Below are 24,712 nucleotides of genomic sequence, written 5' to 3' on the forward strand. Positions count from 1 at the left end.
AACTGTCAACCTAACTGACAAAAATAGACACCCACACAACAAACAAGGAGCATCATCACTAAACCAGACCTCCCAGCACTACATCAACCCGTCTTTTGAACACCTCCAGGGATGGTGCCTCAACCACCTCCCTGGGCAGCCCATTCCAATGGCTGAGAACCCTTTCAGTGAAAAAATTTTTCCTAATATCCAGCCTGAACCTCCCCTGGAGCAACTTGAGGCCATTTCCTCTCGTCCCGTCGCCTGTGACAGTCCCTGTCAGAAGAAAGAAGAAACCAACACGGCAGGAGTTTTGTGGCAAATCCCAGCAGCCGGGGAGGGAGCGCTCGGCTCCGGGTTCAAAGAAGGAGCCAGAGGTGACAGCACCCACCCAGTGCCAGCCATTTACTTGCAGGTTTTTATGTTATTTGTATAGATTTGATAAGAGTCCACCTAAACCATCCCACAGGAACCCGGCCTCCGTGGAAGCTCAATGCAGTGGCACTAAGGACAGCCAGGGCAGGTCTGTCCATCTGTCCGTCCCTCTGTCCGTCCCGGCTGCAGGTGCTGGATTCCAACTGCATGACCCAAATTATGGAATCACTTCTTTTTCCTGTTGAGGAGATGAGGCGCAGACACTTTCACTTTCCCGGGAATATTTCTTGACAAATCGGTGTCCTGCAAAACAGCAAGAGATGAGAAGTTGAACAGGGAAGAAAAAGCTTTTTAGGAACATCCTCCTCCTCCTCACCCTCGGCTTCCGCGGCGGCTGATGAGCCCCGTTTCTGCCAGCTTTTCCCCCAAAGAAAAGGTGGCTGATGGCAGGCTCTCGTGCCGTATTTTATTAATTAAAGGCTTAATGGGTTTTCGTGACGCTTCCTTCGAGGTCATGGCAAGGCCCCAGCCCCCTCCCCACTGGTGGGTCCGGGAGGGCCCAGTTTGAGAAGGAAATGGAGGGAATGGCAAGAAAAATAGAAGGAAACTGCACAGAGCTGGGCTGAGTCCTGTCTGAGCAGAGAGATGACACCTTCACTCGGAGGGAATTCCCCCTCCCAAAACTAGAGGACTTTTAGAAAAACGGTATTTTTTCCTGATAACCTGTTTTAGATCAAGAGCAACACAGCACAGACACTGAAGGCCCCGCGCTACGCCTGAGGCTCCATTTCTAATGATTTTTCCCAGCCTAAGCCCTACATTTTCCCCAGGAATACTGAGAAACACAACACTGCCAAAAAAAAAAAAAAAACAACCAATAGCAGACTTGGTTTTGGAAGTATTTACCCCCAAAATGGCACCACTGGACACTCTGCTGCTATTGTTGTGTTTGTAGGAGAGAAACGATATAGAAATTAGTCACCTTCACGCTGCGGAACAGGTCTTTTTCTCTCACAGTAGCTTCTTTGGATTGCATAAAATTATGCAAGGCAATTTTTGCAGCTGTAAAAAAAAAACAAACAGGAAAAATGCAAATAAGATGTCAAAAGGTGCTGGGTTCAACAGCTGGGGCGCCTGAAAGGATTGGGGTGCTCGAACACGGTACCTTTTCCCTTCTTCTGGGTGCCTGGCGTGAGCTTGACTTTGTACCTTGGGAAAGAAGAGGTTTCTGTGAGTAATTAATTCCCAGGGGCAGCCAAACCCTCCCCGCCCAGAAGGTGCTGGGGACTCACTTGTAGTTGGCCATGGCCGTGTAGGGAGCGCAGATGGGGACGGCGAAGAGGAGGATGTCCTCGGGGTGGGGTTGGCCCGTCAGGGAGTCCAGCAGCGCCTCGCCTTCCTGGGGGGACAGAGGGGCTTCCCTGGGGAACCAGCCTCTCTCCGGCCCCTCGTCCCTGGGGGCAGAGCCTGGAGGGTCTCCCCTTCCAGCTGCCTTCCCACTTCTTGTGATGGGGTTACCAAAAATGGCCCCTCGTCCCTGGGGGCAGAGGCTGGAGGGTCTCCCCTTTCAGCTGCCTTCCCACTTCTCGTGATGGGGTTACCAAAAAGTACTAAATTTAGCTTTATCACTCGCTTCACGCCAAACCAGGCCTCGTTACTGACCCTCCGTGATTACTAAAAACCCATCATTCGAAACACAGAATCACAGAATCTTCTAGGTTACCAAACCAGGCCTCGTTACTGACCATCCGTGATTACTAAAATCCCATCATTCGAAACAGAAGGGATTTAGCTTTGAGTGACCCCAAAAACCAGACCCCCAAATGGAGTTACAACTTCACGGGCTCCACCACCAGAAGCTTCCCCCACTCCCGCCAACCGTTATCCTCCTTCCTTAAAGAATTGAAAGAAATCTACTTCTTCCCAGCCTTGGGCAACGTCCACAGCCTGTAATTATGGAAAAATTGGAAGCAATCTTGTATGTAAATAAACTCGTTGGCTAACGAGCGACTCGCACCACGTGGTGCTGTGCCACCGTGGCCGGGGGTGCCAAGGCAGGGGACAAACTCCAGATTTCTACAGGGGACGGACATAAGCAGGGCAGGAAGATAAAAGAGGTTATGGTTTTTTAAAAATACAATAAATCTGGGTTCTAACAGTCGCGGGCAAGAGGGGGGCTGTGACAGCAGAGCTGAAGGTCTGGGGGGAGGTGCTGCTGCAGCGGGTCCTGCTGCTTCCAGAGGGAGTAAAACCTTCTCCTCAGCACTTGGAGCTTCAAAGGTGAGCATTTACCTCCACCGCCGGCTGGTCCTGGTCTTGCTCCTCCTGTGCAGACAAAGAAAGGAGACATCAGAGCTGACAGGAGCACACACAACGGCTTTTGTCTCCCCCCAGCCCCTGCAGAAAATAAGTTCTTCTATCAGCGGGATGCACAAAGCCACCTTCTCACCACACAGAGAATTTCATAGAATCATAGAATCCTCTAAGTTGGAAGGGACCTTCAAGATCATCTAGTCCAACCATCAACCTAACTCTGACAAAAAAAACATCACTAAACCATGTTCCCCAGCACCATGTCAACCCGTCTTTTGAACACCTCCAGGGATGGTGCCTCAACTCCTTCCCTGGGCAGCCCATTCCAGTGTCTGATGACCCTTTCAGTGAAAAAATTTTTCCTAATATCCAGCCTGAACCTCCCCTGGTGCAACTTGAGGCCATTTCCTCTTGTCCTGTTGCCTTTTCAGGCTGGATATTAGGAAAATTTTTTTCACTGAAAGGGTTCTCAGCCATTGGAATGGGCTGCCCAGGGAGGTGGTGGAGGCACCATCCCTGGAGGTGTTCAAAAGACAGGTTGATGTAGTGCTGGGAGGTATGGTTTAGTGATGATGATGCTTTTTGTTTGTTGTGTGGGTGTCTATTTTTGTCAGTTAGGTTGACGGTTGGACAAGATGATCTTTAAGGTCCCTTCCAACCTAGAAGATTCTGTGATTTGGGAGAAGAGACCGACCCCCGCCTCTCTACACCCTCCTTTCAGGGAGCTGTAGAGAGCAATGAGGTCTCCCCTCTACCTCCTTTTCTCTGATTTTTAACTGATTTTAAAGCAAAGGTAGGGCCCAGGGCTCCCCGGCGGTGGGAGAGCAGCCGGCACAGAGACTGCTGCAGGGATTTTGTTGCTTCTTGACACCAACAGGCTCCCAGAGCCACAGTGTTAGCTCCAGTGTCCTCCACTGCACCCCAAAACTGCTCAGCACCCCTGGGAGAATGGAGCTACGCGGTGGCAGGAGAGCCAGGGCGGAGGGGGAGCAGGGACAGACACACGGACAGGAGAGGTGGGTGGGCATCCTGCTCACCTTCTCGTCCTGCTGCTCCTCCAGGGCTGGGTCCTGCGACTCGTGCAGCAGGATTCCTGCTGGGAAGGGCTCCTTGGCCCCTCCAGCGCCGCGACGCGCAGCCTTGGGTTTCTGCTGCTGCTTCTTCGCCGGCTCTTCTTTCGTCTTCCCCTTTTTGCCTTTTTTCCCTTTCTCCTCCTTGTTGGACCCTGCAGACTGGGGTCACACAGAGTGGTCAGAGCCAAGAGACCACCCAAGAGACAGGGGAAGGCAGAGTTCCTCTGGCTCACCCCCAGCAGCTTCATGATGAGCTCCCGGTCCTCCTCATCCTGGTCCTTGTACTTTTCCTTCATCTTCTTCATTTTACTCTGCGGAAGAAAACACACCAACAGCTTCACAAACAGTGACTTTGGCTGAGTTTTGTGTCCACAAACACCCAGACGCTGACCCTACACGCACTTTCTGTCCAGGTCACCTGAACCTCTTTCAGAGCAGCTCACCAGTAACCAAGAGACTGTGGTTTCAGTGAGGACCAGCACCATCAGCCTGAAACCACCAAGAGCAGCATCAAGTGCTACAACTACCAGGGGGACACAGACATCTCACAGAAACCTGCTATTTCTGTTCACACTTCAGATGGCAACGGCTCAACCCATGGGGAACCCTGGTCCCAACCTACCTTCTGGCCCCGCTTGATGGGCTGGGGGGCTGGCACCCCCTTAGTGGTGTTGGGAGCAGGGGGAGGCTGCGTCTCCGACTTTCTCTGCTGCTCTTCGGGCAGCTCCAGGTTCTCAGAGTCGTTTTGCTGCTTCTTTTTCTTCATTTCTCTAAGGAAAACGATCACTTGATACACTGCCTCTTGTTGCGACAAGAGAGGCTGTGGTTCTCCTGCCCAAATGACCACCCTGCTTCCCTGCCACAGGGCTACGGGGCATCACGAGGCACTGGAAATAACCCCTTTCCAATAAAACCTCTCGAGCCCAGGAATACACAAGAAACTGTTCACAACCAGCACTCCTGAAGGACAGGAGTCACCACCCCACAGGCAGGACCCACACTGGAAATGCAGAATGGACAATGGGCACGGACCAGCTCAGACTGGGAGGTGCAAAACATGCCCAGGTCCTTGGGGGAAACCAGGGGAAGAGAAGGGATCTACCTCAGTGCAAACACAAAGAGGTTCTCACCTCCGCTCCTTGGCAGACAGATGCCTTCGCCCCTGGGACTTGCTGTCACTCTAGGAAGCAAAAGGCAGTTAGAGCACACCCTGTCCCACAGCAGCTCACACTGCTCTTTGCCAAACACCCGAGCTAGAGCCTTACCAGGTTGGGTTCTTCTTCCTCTTTGGGGGTGAATTTCTGCAGGGATCTGTGGGGAGATCAAAATGGAGCTCGTCAACAGATGTAGAGCAGCTCAACCATCACAGGTTATCCCAGAATTGTCAAGGGTTGGAAGGGACCTTCTAGAGACCATCCAGTCCAACTCCCCTGCCAAAGCAGGGCTGCCCAGAGCACATCACCCAGGCAGGGCTTGAAAATCTCCAGAGAAGGGCACTCCACACCCTCCCTGGGCAGCCTCTTCCAGGGCTCTGCCACCCTCACCTGAAAGAAGTTCTTCCTCAGATTTGAGTGGAACTTCCCATGTCCCAGCTTGTGCCCGTTGCCCACTGAGAAGAGTCTGGCTCCATCCTCTCTCAAACCATCCTTTAGGTACTTGGAAGCATTAATAAGGTCTCCCCTCAGCCTTCCCTTCTCCAGGCTAAACAGTCCCAGCTCTCTCAGCCTTTCCTCACAAGGGAGATGCTCCCATCCCTCAATCATCTTTGTTGCCCTGTGCCGAACTCTCTCCAGTAGTTCCCTGTCTATGGACCCCTCAATCATCTTCGCTGCCCTGCGCTGAACTCTCTCCAGTAGTTCCCTGTCTATGGAGGCATCTCCGCAGCCCAGAGATTGGTTGCACGGCTTTTGCCTTTCTAGTTCTTGAAAATCCCAGTTTTGATGAATGGATGATGAATGGAAAAGGGCAGCAATACTGGGATTCAGTTTACAAAACAAGTCGTGGGATCTCTGCCAGCTCGTCTCATGCACACACACAAACCAGTTTACAAAACAAGTCGTGGGATCCCTGCCAGCTCGTCTCATGCACACACACAAACAAGCCACCAAGACAGGCTGGGTACAGCACATGCCAAACAGGAACCCCCTGATGCTCCTGCTCGGCTCTGGTATTCCCTGCACAGCCCTCTGTTTCCACCCACTCCATCCCATCTCCTTGCACCCTCTTGGGAATGCCATTTCCAGGGGCAACGGGGAGATGAGCTCATCTCGCAGCCGCACGCGGAGCAGGAACTCGGCACCAGCTCCAGCAGAAACAACCCGTGACTCAAGTTTCTCAAGCCTGAACAGCTCTGAAAAGAAAAGGGGGGCAGCCACCTCCTGAGGAGCAGAATCAGCGCATGGAGCTCCAGGGAAGCTCAGGTCAAAGTAAGGAATAGCAGCGATGAAGGAGAGTGTGTGTCTAAGCGCCCACATTGCTGAGGAGCACAGCTGGTTCCTCACTTACCTCTGAGACTGAAGATGTGACAGGTCGATTGTTGTGTCTGGGTAGTTTACCTCTTCCTCCTTCACCTCGCTCTTTGACTCTGGATGGTCTGCTTCATCTTCAGATTCTCCATCCTCCTCTTCGGAGTCACCCTCTGGTGCAGGAGATGTGTTTCCTCTGCCCTGGTCAAGGTCAGCAACGCCCTCGTCATGATGACTCTCAGATGTGGCTTCCATGTCCTCTGGTGCTTCCTGACACTCCACTTTTTCTTCTTCGCTGCTGCTGTCTCCTCCTTCTGGGCCACACAGGGGAGGAAAACAGAGTTCACATGAGAACCACCAAACTGACCCGAAATGCCAAACCCCAAACAGTCCCGTCTGTCAGCGCCCCAGCCACATCCCCTGTACCTAACAGCTCCACTTCTTCAGCCACCAGTTCACTGGCACTGCTGGAAACCGTTTCCAGATCCTCATCCTGCACTTTGATCTTCCTTTCTTCTCGGTGTCTCCAGACGCAGCTTTCATCCACCTAACAAGAGGTGCCTCTATGTCAGGCCAGCAGCAGCTCCAGCCACGGTCGCTTGCCCATTCAGAAGATGGCCAGCTCAGCTTTATTCTTCCCCTTTGAACGCTTTGTTTTTGTCATTCAAAAGGCAAGAAAACTAAACCAGCGCATTTAAACCCACCCCAGCAGACTCCCCAGACACGCAGAGCCCTCAGACAGAGCTGGTGTAAAAATCCAGCAGGAGCAGTAACGTTCATGGTGTCTGTTTGACATGAAGAGAGCGCGAACTGGGGGAGAACGGAAACGAAAGCAGAGTCATTTGCAGCCAGGAGCATTTTATGGGATTTGTCCCAGTGGGAAAAGAAGTAATTGGGACTACACTGATAAGCAAGAACCAGAAAATAAGCCTCCTACAGCTCCAATCAAATTACAAAAGCCAGCGGGAGTTGCACGGAGGAAGCGGTACCTTAAACAAGAAGCTGAAGCCCATCATCAGATACGAAGGTGGAAGAAAATTCTTCTTCCCTGAAAAAACAAAGGCAGATTCTCAGAGGTTTAACAGCTACGTTGCAGGATGTATTTTCAAATTCCATTTTTATTAGAAGCTTTGGGCTACCAACAAATCACACTGGGGCTTGCTCTGTCTCTCAGGTGACAACAGGAGAAACTCAAAAGCAGTTTAGCTAATGATCTTCTGCCCAGGGCCTCAGCTAGAAATGCTGCTGCTGCTGCCTGATGTTCAGTCTAAACCCCCTCAGACCAGATTTTGGGGAGAAGAGGGGGATCTGTTGGCTGCCATGGTGAAGGGGCAGCTGAGGTCAGTGCAGGTCACACTGCAGGCCAGCACAGCATCTCCAGGGGAAAACACCCAACGTCACATTCACATTGTTCCTTTGCGTCTCACCTCGGATCATGAAGCTCCCAGTAGTGAGGTATTCTCCTGTAGGTGCAGTCTTAGAAACCTAAAAAAAAAAAAATCCCAACACACTATAAAGAGTATCTGTCACCGAAGGCCAGCATCATGTAATGACAGCACTAACAAATGCCCAAACAAGCTGCATTTTTAACCCATGGGAACAGTTTGCAGGAGGACTCTGTTTCCGAGGGATTCTTCCTCTCCTTTGTAGAGCATTTCCCTAAGAGATGTTTCAATTCAATCACGTTTTAGAAGTCCTGGGTGAAGAACTGGGTTATTGGGGAAATAAGAACACTAAAGGCACCGTGACTTTTCAGTTTAATGAAACCTCTCCACCCTGACACTTGAGCTGACTGGAAGCTCAGCGAGACTGCAGTTCATACACAAGATAGAAGCCCAACTGAAAAAAAATTATATTAAAACTTCATTTTCAACACAAGTTCTTCTCTTCTGTTAGTAAGAAGCTGAACCTGCAGCATTTCCTCCATCATCTGCATGTCATATGAGAGGTTACCCCTCCACCCCTGGCCCTAAAAGCAGCAGAGCCAGGGAGAATCCACAGGGAATGGTATCAGAGGACAAAGTTTCACCCACATCCATCAGTTCCCACACAGAGACACTCCATCTGCAGCCACACTCCAGCTCCTCCACACCTTCTCTCTGCAAAGCTCATGCATGAGGGTCCTTACCTGGTTGTGGGAGACCCACCAAGCACTGGTGACAACCCGGGCATCCCAGGCAGCGCTGTAACACAAGGCCATGGTGCCTGCCTCTGTCAGGGTTCGTGGAGGGATGGGTTCACCTACAAAGGAACGCCCAACACACCGGTGAACGCAATCCATGCACAACAGATTCAATTCTCCAACTTCCACGCTTGCCCTAATCCAGTATCTGAGCTCTCCAGGGACCCTGGGCAGAGAAAACAAGCTTGACTTCTGGCTAAGCTTGAAGGTGGGATGGACAGAGCAGAAGCAGCAACAGCAGATGTTCTTCACAGCCCTCCAACACAGGTTGAAACCAGCTGTGCTCTGCTCCTTCCACAGCTCAGCTCCTCAAGCGAGCAGTAACCGTGCTCCTCACAACACAAGGACAATGTCCACCACCTCCCAGGAAGGGGGACAGTCAGGGTTTGCCCAGCTGGTCTCCCATGAGAACCATCCCACTGCGTTAACAACTCTCTGCTGAGATCAGCACCCTCTGTCAGCACCCAAACTGCTCACACAATCATGGAAGTTGGAAGGGATCTTCAAATCATTGAGTCCAAACATTAACCTAACACTGAAAACCCACCACTAACCCATGTCCCTCAGCACCACGTCTGCCCAGCTTCTAAATCCCTCCAGGGATGGTGACACCACCACTGCCCTGGGCAGCCTCTTCCAATGTTTGATAACCCTTTAGGTGGAGCAATTTTTCCCAATATCCATCCTAAACCTCCCCTGGGGGAACTGAAGGCCATTTCCTCTTGTCCTACTGTTTGTATGCCACCGTTCAAAGCCTCAGGAGAACTCCAGTCCCTGTGGCCAGCAGCAAGCACTTGTCCCCCACCTCTGCCAGGGACTAACACTTGTCTCTGTGAACACATCGAGGTACCTGATGGGTTCTTGATGACACAGCTGGTGGCTCCATGGAGATCGGCGTGCACATATATGTCCCCTGGGAAAGAGGGAACTCGGATCAGTCACACACGTGGCAACTACACGGATCCCGGGAGTCCATCCAGCCTTCTCTTACCCCACAGTGCTGGAGGCTCCAGCCTCCCACCACAAACCCACCACCACTCCACAGACAACACACACACAGTTTCTAGGACCCACCATCATCAAAGTCCCTTTTTAACCAAGACAGAATCACAGAATCCTCTAGGTTGGAAGGGACCTTAAAGATCATCTTGTCCAACCGTCAACCCAACTGACAAAAATAGACACCCACACAACAAACAAGAAGCATCACCATCACTAAACCATACCTCCCAGCACTACATCAACCCGTCTTTTGAACACCTCCAGGGATGGTGCCTCAACCACCTCCCTGGGCAGCCCATTCCAATGCCTGATAACCCTTTCAGTGAAAAAATTTTTCCTAATATCCAGCCTGAACCTCCCCTGGTGCAACTTGAGGCCATTTCCTCTTGTCCTGTCGCCTGTGACTTGGGAGAAGAGACCGACCCCCACCTCTCTACACCCTCCTTTCAGGGAGTTGGAGAGAGCAATAAGGTCTCCCCTCAGCCTCCTCTTCTCCAGGCTGAATAACCCCAGCTCCCTCAGCCTCTCCTCATAAGACTTATTCTCCAGACCCCTCACCAGCTTTGTCGCTCTTCTCTGGACCCGCTCCAGCACCTCAGTGTCTTTTTTATGGTAGGGGGCCCAAAAACTGGACACGACTTAAGAAACCAGAGAGACCTTCCCATGTCATTCTTTTACATTTACAAAATTGGAAAATAAGAGAGAAACCAAAAAACTCCAGATTCTCACCTGGTTTAAGATACCGCTTTACAATCAGCTCGTTCTGCTGTTGATCTCTCCCAGCAATAATCAGGTAATTCTCGGAACTAATGAACCACAGGAACTTCTCAAACCTGCCAAATTACATCAATCCCTTGTGTGAAAAACACCTGGAACTAACAGAACGTTAGAAAGGTTGGTGTTTTTTTCTTTTTAATACCAAACTCTAAGAATATCCATCTTAACATCTACTCCTTAAAAAAGACCCTGCAAATAGTTTCACATCCATCCATATGCCTGAGGCATAAAAACAAGGCACGGTACAAATATAGCATCACTGCCAAGGATATTTTGAGATAAAAGAGATAAAGTATCATTACCGCAAAGTTCAATTGCCTCCCAATTATTTTTATTTTAATAATTCAGTTATTAGGCTATAAAAAAAAAAACTTTGGGGTTGTTTTTTTTTTTTCCCTTGCTTTTCTTAAATCTACTGTTTCACAGAGCTGCCAGAAAGTAACAGTGATTTTTTATTAAGCCCATATTCCTAGTCACGTTAAAAGCAAAAAAACTCTTTAAGTCCACATCCACCGAGAGGAACTTTCCCAGGCAGAGGCACTACCAGGATCAGGCCAGCACCTTTGAGGAGCAATTGGAAGAAGATTCATTGCAAAGTGTAGTGCTTAGAAATCGTAATGAGCTCCACTTCTCAGCTAATGAAAGCTCAGCCTGACGCAGTCGCTCTATATTTGTGCATGTTCACAAAGCATTAGGTAACAACAATGAAGCTGTACTTGCCAATAGACCTTCCTCGCCTTCTGAATGGTGGTCACTGTCTGAACCTCCCTCAACGTCTGCTTCGTCTTCTTCTCAGCCGATTTAAACGCCTGTTTAGACAGAAATCATGATCACAATCTGCACAAAGCTGGTAACTGAACAGGAGGAAAGTTGGCAGGAAATGTCTCCGAAGTTCTTCAGAGCGCAGGCTCCGCGTATCGCTCTTCACAGGCCAGGATGGACTTCCCCTCATGCACATGTGAGACACCCGACCTAAAATCTTCACAACTCTCCACCCTGGATAGCTGTTCCCTCTGAGGAGCTCTTTGACCGTGAGGATTTCCATTGATTTTCCACTCCTGCCTCCAAAAGCACCGGGCTGCCAATGTCTCCACCAAACACCTGTCTTAGGTGTTCACAAAGCTACTGGTGGCAACCAGACGATACACCTGGTATCAAGGTGTAAAGAATCAAAATAAAGAATTAAACAACCCTGGTTGTTTTTTACCTCTCATGTCTCATTAGGATTGCCTAGACCAAGTTAGGAATTTCCACTCATCAGTGACAGTGGATATCTTCTAAATATCTTCTAAAACCAAAGAAGAAATTACCTTTTCTGCAGCTTCTACCGTCTTCTGAGTCTTCTTGGCTGCATGTCTTTTGTGATCGTAGTACCTGCAAAACACAAGTTTGTTTGTATCTGAAACCACAGCAGATTCACTTATTTTTAGAATATACTTATTACAGCCCTCTACATTTGCCATTAACATTCAGTTTTGAGCTTTTTTTCTTCAGCAGAGATCTTTGGCTTAGTCTTCCCCTGAGAAGAGCAGCCAGAAGAAGTCCATCCTCTCCTCAGAGAGACAGAGCACCCCGTTTGGGTTCATGTACGGCAAAAGTAGTCATTTTGTTCCACGTGTCACTATGCAGAATTGCACTCAAAATTAAATTAACGTGATAGCCAGAGACTGGCTGCTCTGCAACAGCGAGATGCCACTCTTGGACCAAGATAATGCACATCCTAGAGCTCAGGGCAAGTTGTCCATTTCAATTTCTAACTTTTAACAAGATATACACGGAGCCCTTCCTCTGATGTTTTCACTAACAACAGCAAACATACAGAAACTTCTTCTACCAAACACACATTTACTGCAAACCTTACTTTTTGGCATTGGCGTATGCAGACAAACTGAGATCAACATCAACTAACGACGGTTTGTTTTTCTGAGGTTTCTTCAACTGTTTGCTTTTATTCTTTTTCTTTTTTCCCTTCAGTTCTTCAGTTTCTTCTTTCTCTAAATCAGCATCCTCCTCCTCCTCCTCTTCCTCTTCTGATAATATATATGGGTTCCTAAAAACACATGACATCATACGATTAAAAGAACTGGTTATTTTTCACCCTTAGTGCAATGCACTCTTACTTCTACTCTCTCATGAAGACTGGAAGTGGCCTAAGGAATCCTTAAACCCCTTTTTCACTGTGCAGCTGTGGGAAGGCCCCAGGATGCCCAGGAAGCCCATTTATATCCTGGAGTTGGCCAAAGCTTTGGGGAAAAAAAGAAAAAAGAAAACAAAAGCAGAAGATAAAGAGCCCAAATTTTCCAATCGAAGGGAGTGACATTTTCCAAGTTCATTTCTTCTGAAGACACACATCCATGCTATCAACCTAGAGAAAAACCTAGACTTAAAAATGAAGAATGGTTCCAAAGACCTACTTTCATTGAATAAAAGAAACACAAGACATCCCACGTGTGATTGCTGCACGGAAAGAGAACAGCTACACCATCACACTGACTCACTGAAGAGGAACAGCAATGTGCTGATTTAAAACCTCAAAAAATACCTGCTCCACTCTTTTCACAGAGGTACCCTGAGCACACACGAGCTACATTTGTATTTGCTTCTTGCCAGGATATTAAATCCTGCTTGATACAGCTGTACTAACTCCTGGGTAGCAAAAGCTGCTGGAGCAGCATAAAATAACGTCATTCATAAAGGAAAAAATCTATTTCCACAAAAATCTATTTTCTTCAGCCCTGGGTGGGCTGGCTGAGGGTGTTTGATCAGCGAGGTGTTCACTGCTCACTACTGAAACAAGGAGAGGAGAGGCTGATGGCACAGTTGCCAACACAGAAGTCACCCCTGAAAAGGAGTTTATTCCATGCACTAACATCTGTGAAAACGAGTAACTAAAAATTCATAAATTCACTTTGCCACATTACACCTTTCATACCAAAAGTTCTATCTACAAAAAAGAAATTCTCAGGTTTTCCTCTCCAGCATCCCGATACAGCGTCGGACAAGGATTTTAAAGACGCTCCAAACACTGCTTCACTGAGAGGTCTCTCACCACCACTTTTACAAGAACCAGCATCAACATTTGCAGCTCACCAGCTGCAAACTGGAACCATTAGCCTCTCACTGGTCTGCCATCAGCAGCATCAAAAGGGGTGGGATCTCACGTGAATTTTAGATCAAAGAAGTGTAAATCTGAGATAACTGCTGCCTGACAGACTGCAGCTTTGGACCTCTACTGCCTTAGGACACCTTCCAGCCATTTAGAATATAGTCAGGCTCTAAAAACACTAAAGCAAAAGGTATTACAGTAACCAAATTACTATTATTTTTGAAAGCAAAAAAGAAGGCATCCCTCTTTGCTCACAGAACTATGTTCTCTTCATGCTGCTGTACGAAAAACTGAATTAATTTAAATACCAAAGCATGAGCTAAATAAAAATACGCCTGTCTCCTGTGCAGCTCACACAGTACTTGCTTTTGTAGAGTGATCTACAACGTACTTACCTCAGCAGCATCGTGATATGATTTGTCTGAAGCTTTAACTCCTTGATTGCGTTTGCCACGGGGTCTCCCTGCGCTTGAGCTTCTTTAACGATGGCTCCGATCTCTGTCCAGTCGATCTGGTTGGCCAACGCGCTCCGCACCACCTGGATGGCTCGGTCCACCATCTCCAAGTTCATTTCTATAAGTTCTCCTTTTATCTTATCGGCTTCCTTAAAGAAAATTAAAAAAAAAAAAAAAGTTTATATCCATTGAAGCTAAACACACACCCAGCAATAATTTTTAAAAAATTAAATGTATTAATTAATATTGAGATGAAATCCAAGAATGTCCTTGGCTCAATTCAGTGCCAATGGCCAACTCAACTCCTGCAAGAAGAGCAGCACAAGAAAATTTTGGGGAGAGAGGTAGCTTGGAAGTCTGCAGAGCCCCACAGGGTCCCCGAGGGGCTGCAGGGTGCTCGGTGACAACACAAGGCTTTGTTTTGGGGTCTAATGCTGACCTAATGCAGATCAGCAGGTACGACTCTTCAAGAAACACTACCTATATTCTTAGTTAAAAAATCCAATCTCAGTCTTACCTGAGCTTGCTGAAGAGCTTCTAGTCTGTGCTCATGATCCCTACGGACGTTTTCCAGTTTCTTCAATGCTTGTTTTTCCTTTCAAAAATAAGAAAGATGGAAAAAATATATATACAAATGGCATCTTGTCACCTCATCACTGCAAGACATTCAATAGAGCGTTCCGGCACAGAAAAATACAGCAACGTAAGAGACGTAGAGTCTCCAAAATCACAGAATCACAGAATCTTCTAGGTTGGAAGGGACCTTAGAGATCATCTTGTCCAACCATCAACCTAACTCTGACAAAAATAGACACCCACACAACAAACAAGGAGCATCACCATCACTAAACCATACCTCCCAGCACCACATCAACCTGTCTTTTGAACACCTCCAGGGATGGTGCCTCAACCACCTCCCTGGGCAGCCCATTCCAATGCCTGAGAACCCTTTCAGTGAAAAAATTTTTCCTAATATCCAGCCTGAACCTCCCCTGGAGCAACTTGAGGCCATTTCCTCTTGTCCTGTTGCCTGTTCCTTGGGAGAAGAGACCGACCCCCACCTCTCTACACCCTCCTTTCAGGTAGTTGTAGAGAGCAATAAGGTCTCCCCTCAGCCTCCTCTTCTCCAGGCTGAATAACCCCAGCTCCCTCAGCCTCTCCTCATAAGACTTGTGCTCCAGTCCCCTCACCACACTGTTGTTCATGCTATTATTTGTATTCCAAGCAGAACCAACTGCTACATTCTACATCTTGGAATCCTGACCACCACTGACTCAGCGTTTCCATAGCAAAAATAAGGAATGACATCTCCTTTACCCCAGGCGATAAGAACTAATGAAGCATTTGAAGGTCAGAGAGCCTCCTCAGCTGCCCCACTCCTGCATGACAGCGTACCTGCTGCAGTGCTTTCAGATCGATTTTCTGTCCCTCTAGCTTGGAGTAGAACTCGTCTGCCGCCTGCAAGAGAAAAATCAGCTTTAAGAATCCCTAAGTTGCACTATTTTAGACCAGCAACGAGCAGGCAGAGGAGTTTCTGCTCCAGAAAGGTGGCTGCAAAGCATTAAAAAAAGAGACAGACACTAAAACAGGGTTCAGTAACTTCCTCTATTTTGCCTTCGCGTGAGATGAGTTCAGGAAGACACTCAAGGGGACTTCTCACTGCAAACCAGGGGCTACACACAGTAAATAAGAGGCCAAACTACAGCCCACGTTTCTTGCTAAGAAACAATGAAAAAGAAGCTGCTGTTTGAAACAGTGTGCTCTTCCAATAAAATGATTGCAATGATAGAACTGTCTGCCCTGAATTCCTGCTGCTTCAGTATGTCAGTTAAAAAAAAAACAACAAAAAACAACGACAAAAAAACCTAGAAAGTATGCCTGAGAACTGTTCCTGGTGTTCAAGATGTCAAACACTGTACTTAAAACAAAAGAAGAGGAAAGTTTTAGGCTGCTTAGATCATCAGAGCTGTGAAGGAGATGACACAAATTCAGCCAGGAAGCAGAGTAGGAAAGTGAACTGGGAATTCTGGAGATCAAGGTCAGGAACAACAGGCAGTTAACAATTTCAGATGTTGACGAGTCAAGGACCAGGAAGGACAACACTCGAGGAAATACTAAATCAGGTGCCTGAAGCTTTCAAAGTAGCAACAGGAAGAATATAAACACGATGACTGTGAGGACTGTTTGCCTCCAGTGACAACTCAGCGTCTGAACTCTCCACTACTGTGGGGGGTGAGGAATTGTGGCAGGTGTCCTTGCAGTGATGGGAAGGAATCCTTGGGAATGGTAAAACAACGTCCTTATATGGTGATGTGAAGGCAACAAAATAGATAGCAAGACAGCAAATCAATAACAATACCAAAACAAATAACAATGACTAATTAGCCTAGGCTAATACTTATATGTAGCTAATTGTATTGCTCACAACGGCGTGTGGACAGGCCCCCACAACCTGTCTGTGTAGAGAGCACAGCGTATGATCAAAAGAGAAAACTATATATGCTGTGAAAATAAAACATTAAACGTCTTCGCTTCACTATGTAGCGGAGTCTGTGCCTTTGCTGCCGCACACTACCAAATGTTTGACCAGGACTGATAACAGCCACCTTCTTTAGAGTTCAACACACACCTCTGCTCAGTGCCACATCCTCTATTTCAGCTACAGAATAGAACTGACTTCGTGAAATAAATACAACACTGTTCAGCAGCAGCCTAAAGGCCCTGGGTTAGCCGGCCTTTTCTGCATAAAACATTTATCGATAAAATTAATCATCTCTTACAAGGTCTATGTTTTCATTAGCAACTTCTGCACTGTATTTTAATTACTCTTTTTAGCATCAGTCAATTAAAGCACTTAAGTACAGTATCAGCAAAAGCACTGTACCTTATTGAATGAGTCAAATTCCAAGTACGGACATTTTGAATGTTGAGAAAACAAGAAAGGATGAAATTCCTCATATCTGTAAAATACACATTTGATATTATCACCTGAAAACTAATTTATGTTATTAGCAGACTAGTAGAAAAAGAAATAAATACTTCAAATATTTACGTGTAGATATCTTCTGCTGGCTTATCTGGTTCCAGACTTGGCTTTTTCTCCCTCTTCTGGATAATATAACCCTAAAAGAATACATAAATATGTCATCAGCATTTGTCTTTGGAAAGGATCCCCCTTATCTTGTCAAGGCAGCAAGCTCTGGGTGCCTCAGCACGAGACAGTAAATCATTCTAGCAGGGAAACCTCACGGTAGAAGCAAAGGGACTGAGTAAAGCCCTGACCCCTAGCTTGTCTTAACTCCAACTTCTTCCAGAAAAAAAAAGGTGAACTTCTCTTACAAACCTCAGGACTATCCTACAGCTTCTCACACAAACGCACAGTCTGCGTGCAGGGCACTGTTACCTGCTATCAAAGCACAAGGACAATTCTCACAGCACCTACATAATCTGCTTGCAAAGTATTTAATTGCCGCCCATCCAGTGCAAGGAAGCCATTTTTATTCCCCAAAATTACCTGGAGCTCAAGCTCACAGAATGAAATCTGTGGTTGGTAACATCAGGGACAAGCATGTGCTGAAAAATACCTGCCTTCCAGTTTAATTCTACAATTCCTGCATAACCAACAACCACCCCACCCGCTGAGACCCACCTTTCCACTGAAGTTGTCAGTTAGTGTCATATATTCTTCTGCTTTCTCTAAAGCAGCAAGCACTTTTTCAATATTTTCTAAAGAGAGAGGGGAGAGGAAAATTTTAAAACACCTAGAACAGAAAGATATGTTTATATAAACACAGCACAACAGCAGATCAACAAAAGGCCCAGGCAACTGCTCTTCCAATTTACTGCCTGAAGCAACAGGTCCAACCTAACCACGGTAAGTAGGATTCTAGCATGTCCCAGAAATAAAACAGCAGATATCCCTTACCCCTGGTGCTTCACCACAGCAAACACTGTTGGTTTTAAACAGGGGCCTCAGTATGCATTTGATATTTGGGAAATTTTTAATTAAAAAAAAAAATCTTTACAAGTAATTCTAAGACATAATTATTTGAGTTTCAGGAAAAAAAAAGACCACACAAATGCTAGCACTTTATAAAAATAAAACTACAGAGGCAAAGCATAAACCTGTAGCTGTGAGAAGTTATTTGTCTGATACAAAGTTGATTTATTACAGCACCATAATGCAGGAGGAAACAAAAAATCCTTATGATTTATGGAAAACATAATGCATATAAGAAAAAAAAAAAAAAAAGTAGAAAAATCTATTCTGACTTTACTACCCAAATCCATAATTTCCTAAAAAATGTAAAGCTGCTACTTTATCAAATTCCCACTGTGTTTGCTGTAGAAAAAGGAAGACCTTGACGCCAACTCTTCTATATGGGATTCTTGTAAAACATCTCTTTACACAGCCAGAATTCACCTATGTGTAAGGTGGTATCTCGTCGTAAAACCATTTAGCCTGTAAGAGGAATCTAATGTTTTTTTCTCCAATACGTGCTCAATTCAAGAGTTTTAATATGAACAAGGCTGGTCCCCAACCTATCAACTTTAAAACATATACCCATATGGTCAGAACTACAGGTTTAAGAATTAGTTGTCTCTTTGGAAAAAAATACTATATAGACATTAAAATTACTATATATATAGTACAGCCTTTAAAATGTTATTTCCTACCTACCTTTACTTTCCATGTGCTGATCTATTTTGACATAACCAGAAAATCCAGCTTCTATAAGGCAATGCTCAATGAGAGTGGCTCCATAAGCTGTTAAAAAAAAAAAAAAAGAAGGATCATCTGTAGAAAACAGTCACAACGAAATTTGTATTCACACTGAAATTATGAGGGCTGTGAAACTACAGCCCATCCTCAGAGAGGTTGGGGAGAGGGAGGGAGTTGTGGTCCCAAATTCAGGAGGCAGAGTCCAGGGAAGGCAAATGACCAGGACACTCCCATGGTGGCCCTCTCAGAAATGCTCACAGCTGGGTCTCAGCTCACAGGTCCCACATTCCTACAAACTTAAGGGTGCTTAGGGTCATCTGGAATTGGGAAAGGTCAAGGAGAGATTGAGGGTGTACAGGAAGGATGGCCAAAATGGAATGAAACCTTTACATTTAAAAGGGGGGAGGGAAAGTTTCTGAACTGCAGAATGTAGGAAACCCAACATGAGTGGCAAACTGCCTGCCTCGGGGTAAGCTATTACAAAGGGTGAAGCCATATAAACTCTGTAGCTCCAAATAAAGAACTAGGGAAAAGATGGCAAAGACAAATGTGACACATGAGTGACAAAAGAAACAGATGTGGCCCCATTTGAACAAGGTGCAGAGAAGAAGCAAATGAAAACAGATATATAGGCTCCTACAAAGATGCTTAACGACTAAGACACAAGATGGGGCCATGGAAAAACAGGTTTAATTTAGCACACTGAGAGCAAGCAAAGTAGAAACATGGAGGAAGGAAGACAACCACTGGGACAGTGCAGCATCAAGCTCAGAATGACATAGGTGACGTTAGAGTAGGTGAAGAGAAGTTAAGAGTCCAAACAAATTAACAAGATCGAAAAAAAAAAACCCACTGGAAAAAAACCACAACAGCACAATACCAGGGGAATGAAAACCCAGGCCTACATCTGGGACACGAGAGCTACAGTCTGAACTGCCTGAGCAGAGCTTCTGGTCACCTCAGCATGCAGAGGGACAGCCAGGAGACTGTGAAATCAGGACACAGAACAGCTAAATCAGGTTTTAATCGCCCACTCTGGCTGGGGAGATGTCACATCGTGGTACAAGGCTGACACTAAAATTTACCTGGATCCACACTAGCACAACAAAAGCCCAAGAAATCTCCTGCAGGCATTCGCAGCTCCAGAGGGAATATTACATAAAGCAAAGAAGCTTCTTAGAAGGAAGGAAATTAAGACAATCAATAAACAGCGATGTCTGCAAACAGCCTGCAGGATATGTCACAATGCTATTTTGGAAATTCACAACAAATGCTTATTGCTTACTAAACAGCGTTTCAGGAAAATCCACGGAAGGCTGGCATGACTGAACATTGGGTTAAGAGAAAGTGTTAAAAGCAAAAAGTTATCTGAAGCTGTGTCCCTTGTGGGAAATGGGAGACCAAACCCTGGCAGGTGAATGTAAAACACAGCAACACTGGTCAAAATTAATTTTGAGAAAAATCTGGGGGGAAAAAAAAAAAGCCCGTCAAGATTAAGAATAAAGCCTTTCCAGATACATCATAAGCAGGAAGCCTGCTAGAATCTGTAGGTTCAAGAAATGGTGAAGGTGCAAAACGAATACAGAAAAATTAAATTAATGTCTTCGAGTTTCATTCACAGCACAGGGCCACAGGGAAGCTCTGGCTGGAACATTTCTCTGCAGGCAGTACGTCTGAAAATCTGCCTCAAAGCCAGTTGTCAGAAGAGGTGATGGATCCAACAGACCAAACAAGCAGCAGTAAATCCTCGGGATCATGCACTACTCAGCCAGACATTTAAAAAAACTGGCTTTTAAATGCCAATTTAAAAGAATCCTTGAACAAGATGGAGATGCCAAACCTAAGGCCAAGGTTACCCAGATAACAGTATCAGAAATACCAAAGTTGGGTACGGATACAGAAAAACTGGGACCAATGGAGGAAAGTAATTAGTGGGTCGTTTATTTAGGAGGAAATCAGGGTGGGGAAAGAGAGGGACAAAGGTCTTGAAAAAGAGAATCAAGAAATGGGGAAATTAATGCTTATGTCCACAAATTATGTGATTTGAGCTGCTCAGGGCTACCTGCCAGTGCTTGACCAACACTGCCAAATCGGGAGGATAAACCACACTTGTTCTGACCATGGCACACAAGTCAAATTTGCTTCTGTGGTCAGGAAAATTGAGGCACGAGGTGCTTTGCCCGGCAACCAGAGAAGTTCTATCAGGACTGGCAGCACCGTCAGATTCCAACCACTTTCTAACCATATCCTTGCTCTGACTGTACACTTTTATCTCCTATTCAGCACCCCCAAAGCCAAGACCCTGGACAAAATGCATCAAGTCAGAGCTCCCACAGGGCTACTCTCAGGTCCTCATCACCACAGGATCACAGCTCAGCTCTCTCTGCAGGTGGCTCAGAATCAAAAAGCTCTACTCTGTTTTCAAAGGCTTAGGGCTTTTGTTGTTTTTCAAACATACATAACAGCAGACTGCCAGGAACAACATCCAAAAAAAAGTTGAAGTTGTTCTCATTTTCAGCATCATCTAAACATATCGTGTATCGACCCCACTGCATTTTTCTAATGAATCACAATTACTTACGAAGATGCGGGTTAAGAACCCTCTTCAGTTGTTCCCCTTTGGGTGCATTTGATATTATTTCAGTTAACCTACAAAAGATAAGGGAGAGCTGTCATTCCAAAGAACACTGGGGTTTAAGACTATACCATACTGCTTAGAAGCTACAAAACATTTTCAGTTTTAAAAAAAAGAAGTGCCAACTGGCCTGTAATATGTGACAACGTTACCCAAAGACATGCTGCCTTTCAGGGTTACGAGTAATTTGGGTTTATTCGAATATATACACCATCTGAAAGCAATTACCTTTCCAAGGTTGGCAGAGGTGCAGGCGCTTTCGCGCTGTCGACCGGGTACCGCTCCCGAACGGCGAACCTGACATCATCCGCTTCATCCGTGCGAAACCTCAGAATGTTTAAAATGACGTACTCGTAGTCTGTCAGGACGATGTTACCCTGTGAGCAGGGGACAGAGGACCATCAGCTCCCATGCCCTGCTTCCAGAGGACACGCCGGGAGCTTCGCACTCACCCTGTCGTACAGCTCAACGATCAGGTGATACGCAGCTTCGTCGCTTCCGAACTGGAAGTCCACGATCCTGTCTATGCCCAGCTGTTTGACACTGACGAGCCTTCTGGTCTTTAAATGCTTTCGGCACTGCGAATGACAGACAGAAGGTGTCTGTGAGATGATGCAAATGGACCCGCTACTGATATTTTATACTGAAATAAATTCTTAGCCCTCCCCTGACACTGATCGCTTCTTACTTAATACAGACACCGTAAGGGTAAAAATGCCGATCTTGGTAATACAGAGACAAGACAGCTCTTAGCAAAATAATACCTCAATATTTATAGTTAATGTAATTGTTCCAGCTTCTTAACCCTGAGCCATTTTTGCCATTAGAAACTGCTGCTTGTTTAGATCAACAAGTGAGCAACCAGACCTGGAAAGCCACCCTGGAGAATCTCTGCTGAGACACAGAATCATAGAATGGTTAGAGTTGGAAGGGACCTTAAAGATCATCCAGTTCCACCCCCCTGCCCTGGGCAGGGACACCTCCCACCAGCCCAGGTTGCTCCAAGCCCCCTCCAACCTGCCCTTGAACCCCTCCAGGGATGGGGCAGCCACAGCTTCTCTGGCCAACCTGGGCCAGGATCTCACCCACCCTCACAGCAAACAATTTCTTTCTAGTATCTAATCTAAATCTCCCCTCTTTCAATTTAAAACCATTACCCTTCATCCTATCACTACATTCCCTAATAAAGAGTCCCTTCCCATCTCTCCTATAGGCCCCCTTCAGGTACTGGAAGTCATCTCATTGCGGCCGCATCCAGAGGTGGTGGGCTAAGCAGACCCATGTGAGCCAGCACTAGGGCTGCATCCCTGGAGATCCACCTGCAGGAGCACAGCCCAACAGCTCACAGCAAGATCTGAGCCCTCAAAGCCCAGCAGAATGAACAGCGGGACTCTATTAACACAGGGTGCTGTGTCCAGGGGCTAAAAATTTGGATAATCCAACCGGAATGACGAGGACTTTGCCAGAGTAAAATTCCAAAAGGCCTGGGTGGCCCAGAAAATATCCAGCAGATTAACATTAGTCTTCATAAATTCTAATTTTCATTGTTTCAGGCACTGAACATCAATGACGTGACCCCCCATTTGCTCTTCCTGTGTCTTCAGTCACCCACTTGATCAGGATCCACCGGGAAAATCCTTCCACTATTTTCTTCTGTCTCAAATCCTTCCATTCCAAGGAGAGAACATTAACGTTGCTCTCTGACATCCAGCCAGCCACCTTACTAATAAGAAACTGTAGGTTAGTTTACCTTCATTGCAAAGCTCGATGGCATCATGTTTTTTGGCCACTCGAACTCTGTCGTGTGAATGCGGATACCGGATTCAAGCAGCAGCGTGGCCTTGCAGTCTGGTCTGGGGACAAAATAAAAGCTTACTGGCAAGCAATGGGGTTAAAAATTCCCCAACACAACTGGAAGCAAGCAGATGAGGCAAAGGTCCCTCTCAGACACCACTGGAGTGGGCAGGGTAGTGACAGGACACGAGCCCTACCTCCCACTTGGCCTGGGCACCAGAATCACTAAGTGTTGGGACTTCTTTCCTCCAACTCCTCTCTTCCCTCCCCACAAAAAACCCCACGATGACAATTGTGTGGTTTAACGCTAACATTTCTGGCCTTTTGCATATTTTCTGCAGGATTTCACACTTCACGTGCTATCTCCAAAGAACTTCCTGGGTAAAATTAGTGCAATTTATCAAAGAATAATAGAATTTCACTGAAAACCAGTCAGAAAAGCCACACACCTGTCAACAGAAATTACATACCTACAAAAAAAAAAATCTAGTTCTCATATGTACAGCGACAGCATAAAGAAATTTAAAGAAGTTCTTACTTTTGAAGGCGAATAAGATACGTCTTATTATCCACATCATAAACATTGTTTACTCTCATTCCCAGCAAGCTGTCAAAAAGAAAATACATGCTTTGGAGACTACGATATACAAATCACAAAAGTGGCCACAGAAATCCCTGTGATAATTAAAATATACAGAAGTGCAAGTTACGATAAATTGCCAAGCAGTAACCAAAGAGGCAGCAAAGGAAGATTAAGGGAATGAGCTGGAAACTGAGCAACCAAAAGATGGAGAAATTGCTATTAATGAATTAAGTGCAAAAAGCTAAACAAGCCCAGGTGGAAACAGATAGCTTCTGGATCTCCAGCACAGGATGGAGGCCAGGCCACCAGCTCCTTTTTACGGCAGGGATGCAAAATTTACTGGTTATACCAGAGCACTTTGCTCCTCCGGGCAAACTTCTGCATCACCCGGGGAGTCCTTTGCCAGCACGGGGCACCAGTATTCCCAGTACAAGCACAGAAATGGCCTGGGCAGGTCAGTTTCGTCAGTGTTTTGTCCAGATTGCCCTGGACACCTCAGAAGGGTATCAGAGCTCCACGGGGCATGGCTGTGAGGAGCATTTAGAGCTTTTCAACTGGGTGGGAGAGCAGACAACAGGCCACAGCACCTTCTCCATGTGAAGGGGAAAGGAAGAGCACTCAACTGTCCCCCAGGGAGTGAGGCTGTGGGACAGGAGGAGGACAGTGGGGGGGGACAGGGGCAGGACAGTGTTGGGGGGCAGGAGGAGGACAGTTGGGGGGACGGGGGACAGGAGCACCAGGCCTTCCCTGACGGTGTGACAGGCAATCTGTGGGGGCTGGGGGGTCACTCAGGCACCACCAGACAGGCCCTACGCTGCCCCACGCCGGAAAGGCGCCTCACAACCCGGCTACCGCCTCACGCAACCCCGGTGCCGCCGGCAGGGCCCGGGCCGGGCCAGGCCGGACCCCACGCTGAGGGGGAATAAGAGGCGCTACCGAGCGGGCCGGGCCGGACCCCCATCTCCTCGGGGGTGAGCAGCGGGCAGGGGTTGGAGCCCGCGTCTCGCTGGGTAGCCTAGCCCGGGCCTCGTCTACAGGCACCACCACCTTAAGGTGGGCGCGATCCCGCCGTCGGCCGACACGGGAGCCTCGACCCGGATGGGGCGTAATTCCTCTGAGGGACCCATTTCCACACATACTCAAACCCGCTCCGCATCGGGGGTCAACCCGGTCTCCCCTTAGCACCTCCCCGCGGCTCTGCCCCTCTCTCTCCTGGGGGTTGCCCTGGCCGCTGTGATGCCGGCTTCAGG

The 24,712-nt window shown here is 47.0% G+C and overlaps 1 protein-coding gene across 2 annotated transcripts; it reads right to left on the reverse strand.

The window, feature by feature from the left end:
• Positions 1-290: 290 nt before the first annotated feature.
• Positions 291-23,521, reverse strand: NEMF (nuclear export mediator factor). Of its 2 annotated transcripts, none has more exons than XM_014936825.1 (32): positions 23,418-23,521; positions 22,836-22,938; positions 21,538-21,663; positions 21,314-21,462; positions 21,032-21,099; positions 18,409-18,495; positions 17,377-17,453; positions 16,780-16,850; positions 16,612-16,687; positions 15,123-15,185; positions 14,245-14,322; positions 13,668-13,876; positions 12,028-12,216; positions 11,477-11,540; positions 10,887-10,975; positions 10,119-10,222; positions 9,238-9,300; positions 8,334-8,446; positions 7,633-7,690; positions 7,195-7,253; positions 6,632-6,752; positions 6,246-6,516; positions 5,006-5,051; positions 4,871-4,920; positions 4,363-4,510; positions 3,974-4,051; positions 3,705-3,899; positions 2,647-2,679; positions 1,647-1,753; positions 1,520-1,563; positions 1,337-1,416; positions 291-657 (listed from the first exon to the last, which is right to left on the reverse strand). In XM_014936825.1, exons 1-32 carry the CDS (start codon positions 23,504-23,506, stop codon positions 580-582), a joined length of 3,186 nt encoding a protein of 1,061 aa, XP_014792311.1. In that variant the 5' UTR covers positions 23,507-23,521; the 3' UTR covers positions 291-579. The 2 variants fall into 2 exon arrangements, with proteins under 2 accessions (XP_014792311.1, XP_014792310.1); XM_014936824.1 differs by having other exon boundaries at positions 6,246-6,519.
• Between the last annotated feature and the right edge of the window lie 1,191 nt (positions 23,522-24,712).

The sequence above is a fragment of the Calidris pugnax genome, unplaced genomic scaffold (genome assembly GCF_001431845.1).
Source record: "Calidris pugnax isolate Ruff unplaced genomic scaffold, ASM143184v1 scaffold10, whole genome shotgun sequence".
Lineage (NCBI taxonomy): Eukaryota > Metazoa > Chordata > Aves > Charadriiformes > Scolopacidae > Calidris > Calidris pugnax.